Here is a 6,429-nt window from a genome sequence, read left to right on the forward strand (position 1 = left end):
AGGAAGTTCAGCAGACAGTCAGCAGAGGGATCTCATTTGAGTGTGAGTGTGTGTGTGTGTGTGTGTGTGTGTGTGTGTGTGTGTGTGTGTGTGTGTGTGTGTGTGTGTGTGTGTGTGTGTGTGTGTGTGTGTAGGAGACTGAGGATCTGTAAATATCTTATTCTTCCTGTTGGCTGTAGGCTCTGCGTGAGAAGTGGCCCATTCTTCAGAGTCCACTCCTGATTGGCCAGACAATCCGCTGCTCTCAGCCAACCAAAATGGCGGGGGAGAGAGGGTGGGAGGAAGAAACCAGAAGGAATAAAATCCACAAGATTTTTTTTCTTTTTTCTTTTTTTTGTACAAAACATCTCCATAATTTGATGAAGCTCAAAATTGTTTTTTAATGGACACCAAAAAAGGAGGTAAATTAGATTTCCATGAAAGGTCAGGGCAGAAAATGAACTTCTCAGAAGGAGGACGAGGAGAGAGAGAGAGGGAAAAAAAAAGGAATTAGAATTTCCTCGGGATAAAAGAGAGGTCCTAATCTAATATCCAAACCCCAGGGACCAGGGGAGACGACGCGTCAAGGAGAAGGGGACCATCACAAGTGGAACTGGACACCAAAATAGAAATCTATAAAGGCCTTTAGTCCTCCATTATATACATTTTTCACAGAACCTCCACCGCGCCAGCAACTGCGGCTCGGCGAGCGAAGCGAAGCACTGCTTCACGTCACAGCCGCACACAGAAACATTCTCAGTGTTTAAAAAAAACACACAAAAAAAACCTGACAAAATAATAATAAAAGAGAAGAAACAACTTTCCAACATAGACCGATATACAGGGGGGGGGGGGGGGGATGGGCACCAGACAGTCTCTATCCTCTCTTAGTGCTGAGGAGGGAGGGGTACTGGACAGGCAGGTGGGATGGGGGGGGCGGAGGGTGGTATTCGTGGTGCTGATCCACCCAGACTGCGATCCGGTTCAGTCAGGTTCAGACCAGCCCACACCCACCCAGTTCAGCTGCAGTCCTCAGGCCATTAAGTTAGTCTGTCTGTCCTGGCAAGCAGGCAGATGAGGCGTCGTGTGTGCGTGTGTGTGTGTGTGTGCGTGTGTGTGTGTGTGTGTGTGTGTGTGAAAGAAAAAAAGAAATGAAAAAAGAGAAAGAAAGAAAGAAAGAAAGAAAGAAAGAAAGAAAGAAAGAAAGAAAGAGAGAGTTTGTGTGTGTGTATATAAGAGCAAAAGTCAAGTGTGTGTGTGTGTGTGTTTCAGAGAGTGTCTCAAGCGTGTATGTACATGTGTGTGTGTGTTTGAGAGAGAGTATCAAGCGTGTATGTACATGTATGTGTGTGTGTGTGTGTTTGAGAGAGAGTATCAAGCGTGTATGTACGGTGTGTGTGTGGTGTGTGTGTCTGTGTCTGCCCCCCCCTCCTGCTGTCCTCCCACAGGGCCGGTTCCAGCGCTGCTGCTGCTATTGCAGAAGCGTGTCAGTAGATGACCTCGTAGACAGTGGCCTTCTTATCGCCTGAGCCCGTGACGATGTACTTATCGTCTGCCGAGATATCGCAGCTCAGGACCGACGATGACTCCTTTGACTGCAGGGAAGACAAAGACACAGTCTTTACTAGAAGCACCCAAACCCCAATACTGTGTGTGTGTGTGTGTGTGTGTGTGTGTGTGTGTGGACTCGGGCTCCAGATATGGAATTTTCCTGAAAGCATTAGCCGCTATCTGACTATGCAGACTACAAGCTAAAAGGTCATCCAATATACGCAAGACAGTCCTGATGACCATCAACACTGACCACAACCCATTTAGTCATCATGTTCCCATACACCAGTTCATTTCTACCGTATAATTACTTACTGTTCCGCTAAGTGACCTATAACCACACACACAAAAAAAAAAAAAAAAAAAAAAAAAAAAAAAACATACCCATACACACACACAGAAACACACTGCTGCATCAGCACTAAGTGGTCAGCCGGTGTTGTTAATATGACACTCGGGTCCATTTCCATTTCCGCTGATAAAGGCCCTGCTGTCAGATTGCGGTCACTCTGCCCTTTAGCAACTGGCTACAGCACTGTCTGCAGCTCAGCAGGACACACACACACACACACACCCCCCCATGTGCTCAATCTACCTCCTCTCCCTCCCTCCTTCCCTCTTATCTATCTCTCTCTCCCTCCCTTCTATTCCTCTTTCTCTCTCACTCACTCACTCACTCCCTTCCTCCATGTATTCTGCTCCTCCTCTCTCCCTCCTTCGATCTTTCTTTCTCTACTTCACTGTCCATCCCACACCCTCCTTTCAACACGCCCTCCCTCCCTCCTCTGTCCCCCTGCACTGTGCCCCGTGTATTGATCCAGTACCTGGAATATGCTGGCGCCGTATGGAGTCCTCCATGCATTGAGCAGATTGTCCTTCCCCGTGCTCACGAACCATTTTCCTTTTAGCGGGGGAAAATCAAACATCATTACGGATCCATTTGCACAGGGCACACACACACACACACACACACATACACACATACACAGATAATGATGAAAGAGAGGAGAGGACAAAACAAGCACAGAGGATCAGAAAGAAAAGAAAGAGAAAAAGAGAAAGAGAAAGAGAGAAAAGAGGGAAAGGAGAAGAGAGGGAGAAATGAATGTGCAGAGATGAGAGGAGATGAGAGGAGAGATGAGGAGAGGAGACAGCATGGACATAGATGGCGGTCTGAAGGACAAGAGGAAAGGATTCACTGAGCCAGACAATGGAAGAAAGCAAACACTCTCAACATGCACGGATAGTGCTTCTGCACCCTGCGGTGGATACGCTACACTCCAGGGTCGTGGAGGACACGCTAGAGGTCAAGGTTAAACATGAGACGCGTTTGCGTTGTGTTACAGTGGAGGATGAAAAGAAATCAAAGAATGCAGCAAGTGGTTGAAATGGATGTTGATGTGGTGTGTGTAGTGTGCATGCGCCAAATAATTAAAGCTAGTGTGTGTGTGTGTGTCTGTTTGAAGGATGGAGGTTTACCACTGAGGCCATTTCGCTAGAAAGTGCACTATACAAGTAGAAGGCTAATAGGCACTCCACTGTTGTGTGAGGTACAGAGTGTGTGTGTGTGTGTGTGTGTATATGAGGTAAGGAGAGGGCTGCTTACCACAGTAGGCGAACTTGAGCGAGAGCACACAGCTCTCGTGGAGGTGCAGCTGGTACTTGTCGGGCTTGGTGTGGTGGAGAACCTCGACGTTACTGCTCTCCATGCCCACGGCCAACCACTCGCCCGTCGGACAGTAGCCCAGGGAGAAGATCTACACACACACACACACACACACACACACACACACACACACACACACACACAGTTACAAACCCAGCTCTTCCTCAATAGAAAGATACAACAGACACAAGTCTGATGAAGTCTATGCAATAAGGTCTGCAGGTCAGAGTTCAGAGGTCACAGTGTGTGTGTGTATGTGTGTACCTGAGAGGTGAAGTCAGAGTTCAGAGGTCACAGTGTGTGTGTGTGTGTACCTGAGAGGTGAAGTCGTGCTGCTGCAGCTGCCGTCCCTCTCTCAGGTCCCAGGAGCGGACTGTGTTGTCCAGGCCGCCCGTCCACAGCTTGGTGCCGTCGTGGGAGATGTCGATGCAGCTAGCTCCGTCCGTGTGACCCTGGAACTGCCTGCACATACCCAGAATGCAACGGGAGAGGCTTGGTCAGTGGGCGCAATGATGACTTCTCACATGACTTATGCAAACAGCAGGGCTACTTAGAGCACCTATACAGTCGTTCACATCCACAGATTACATCTGCGCTAGTGTATACCAGCAGCCACAGATGGCAATGCAGCATCATGTGCAATAGCACAGCCACAACATGAACACAAAATAGAGTACTTCATTAATCCCTAAAGAAAATGAGGAGAAATATACAAAATAGAATAGAGTACTTCATTAATCCCTAAAGAAAATGAGTAGAAATATAGAAAATATAGTACTTTATTAATCCCTAAAGAAAATGAGTAGAAATATAGAAAATATAGCACTTCATTAATCCCTAAAGAAAATGAGTGGAAATATACAAAATATAGTACTTCATTAATCCCTAACGAAAATGAGTAGAAACATACAAAATAGAGTACTTCATTAATCCCTAAAGAAAATGAGTAGAAATATACAATCATATTCTAGAATAAAGTTCCCGTAACTGGGTGAGCGTTTAGTGAAACGAGGGTCGTTGTGTATCTGACCTGACGAGTGTCTGGTTGTGCAGGTCCCAGACGGCGATGTTTCCGTCGCTGCAGCAAGAGAAGCACACCTTGGCGTCGGGGCTGATGGCCAGGGCGTAGCAGGCGGGCGCCGAGCTGGTCAGCTCGGCCTTGATGCGCGGCGTCTGCGAGGCCAGGTCCCAGATGGTCAGCGTGCTGGCCTCCCCGCCCACGATGAGTGTGCGCCCGTCGGGAAGCAGCTTACACGAGCGGATGTAGTTGTCACGGTTCTACAGGGCGAGGAGACGGAGAGAGAGCCAGTTTAGAGCTCTTGGACCTAATCTTTAAATCACCACTAAATTCATCAACACGTAATATTCATGCAACATACATGTACTCTCCTCAAACGACTCAAATGCTGACACTCTCTACAACACTTTTCAATTGTGTTGCACAATCACCAGCTGGCCCAACACATGCCTCCATCAAACGCACAAGGCGTCTTGTACGCATCCCTTCCAGGGCAAACACTGTGGAATCTGGACACAGCATGGCACAGACTGGGCATGAGTATGGCCTGGGCATCACATAGTGGGCACATGACTTTGGCCTGGGCATGAGACTGTGCTGTGGGCACGAGCTAGCATCAGAGGTGGGCATCAGAGGTGGGCACCAGAGTGGGCACGGACGCCACTCAACAGGAAGTCCAAGGCAGACGGGGCTGTGTGTGTGTGTACATACCAGGCAGTCGAGCTGGGAGACGGGGCTCTGTGTGTGTGTGTGTGTGTGTGTGTGTGTGTCCATACCAGGCAGTCGAGCTGGGAGACGGGACTCTTGCTGCCCGGCTGGCTGATGTCCCAGATCTTGACGCAGCCCTTGCCGCCGGTGTAGACGTGCCGTGTGGGGTTGCTAATGGTGACGGCGCACACCACCTCGCCGTGGTTCAGCGTGTTGATCTGCCGGGCGTGCCGCGGGATGCCCGGGCCAATCAGCGCGTCCGGCGGAAAGGGCACGGGCTGCATCTGACCGTCAGCGCTGACGTGGAAGGAGTACGCTCTGGAGAGAGAGAGGGAGGGAGAGAGGGAGGGAGGGAGGGAGAGAGAGAGAGAGGGAGAGAGAATAAAAATGTGAACAATACAAAAATCTCCTGCGCATGCTCATATTTTGCCAAAACAATCTGTTACACTTCATGAGCAAGATAAAAACATAAAATATAAATAAAAAGATAGAAATCAGGAGAGGGAGAGAGAAAGAGAGAATGAGGCATTTATATATGCATGTATAAGAAAGAAAGAGAATGAGGTGTATGTGTGTAAAAAAAGAGAGAAGGGGAAAAAAAGAGGGGACATGGAGGAGACGTGCGGAGGAGTGAAGGAACATAATGATGTGAATGTGTTAATGAGGAGAGAGGGGAGAGCATGAGTAAGTGTGTGTGTGAGTGTGTGTGTGTGTGTGTGTGTGTGTGTGTGTGTGTGTGTGTGTGTGTGTGTGTGTGTGAGCAGCGTGTACGAGAACATGAGGAGGTAAATATGTCAATAAAATCAGTGAGAGCGGAAGAGAGGCGTCAAAGAGGAGAAATGAGCGATGAACGAGAGTGAATGAGGAGAGAGAGAGGGAGAAGGAGGGAGGGGGGAGAGAGAGCGAGGGAGCGTACTCCTTCTAACTGGCTCTCATCGGTTCCCCTGTAGTGCAGGGAGGGAAGTGGAGTGCCCTAATTAACTCAATTAAAGCCCTATGAATGAGTCACTGAAAATGAGTTATTATCAGAGCAGACGAGAGCACAGCACAGCAGAGCAGTGAGTGTGTGTGTGTGAGTGTGAAGGTGCTTGAGCTAAGAAGCTCCATCATACATACACACAGAGACAAGGCGTGCTGAGAGCATGTGTGTGTGTGTGTAAGGTGCGTGTGATGTCATCAATGTGCGACACTTACGGCTTGCCTCCAGAGATGGCGGTGAGACTGGCTGGTAGACCTGGAGCCCTCATGTGGGGGTGGTCAAACCCCGGCTGAGTGAGAGAGAGAGAGAGAGAGAGAGAGAGAGAGAGAGAGAGAGAGAGAGAGAGAGAGAGAGAGAGAGAGAGAGAGAGAGAGAGGGGGGGGGGGGGGGGGGGTGGTAAATAAGGGAGAAGGAGAAAGAGGCAGAGAGAGGAAGGGAGGGGGAGATGGAGAGAAAGAGAGGGAATTACAGTCATTAGACATCAAAAGGCAGCACATGATTACAGCCACTTTTCCTCCTCTCTTTAAA

The 6,429-nt window shown here is 48.9% G+C and overlaps 1 protein-coding gene across 1 annotated transcript in view; it reads right to left on the minus strand.

The window, feature by feature from the left end:
• Positions 1-1,291: 1,291 nt before the first annotated feature.
• The window catches only part of LOC121724135 (transducin-like enhancer protein 3), a 38,418-nt gene continuing 33,280 nt past the window's right edge, over positions 1,292-6,429 (minus strand). Inside the window, 7 exon segments of the mRNA XM_042110495.1 lie at positions 1,292-1,574; positions 2,355-2,431; positions 3,137-3,287; positions 3,511-3,658; positions 4,227-4,474; positions 4,991-5,240; positions 6,117-6,205. Of these exon segments, the coding sequence (XP_041966429.1) occupies positions 1,467-1,574; positions 2,355-2,431; positions 3,137-3,287; positions 3,511-3,658; positions 4,227-4,474; positions 4,991-5,240; positions 6,117-6,205 (1,071 nt within the window). The 3' untranslated portion in view covers positions 1,292-1,466.

The sequence above is a fragment of the Alosa sapidissima genome, chromosome 11 (genome assembly GCF_018492685.1).
Source record: "Alosa sapidissima isolate fAloSap1 chromosome 11, fAloSap1.pri, whole genome shotgun sequence".
Taxonomy (NCBI): Eukaryota; Metazoa; Chordata; class Actinopteri; order Clupeiformes; family Clupeidae; genus Alosa; species Alosa sapidissima.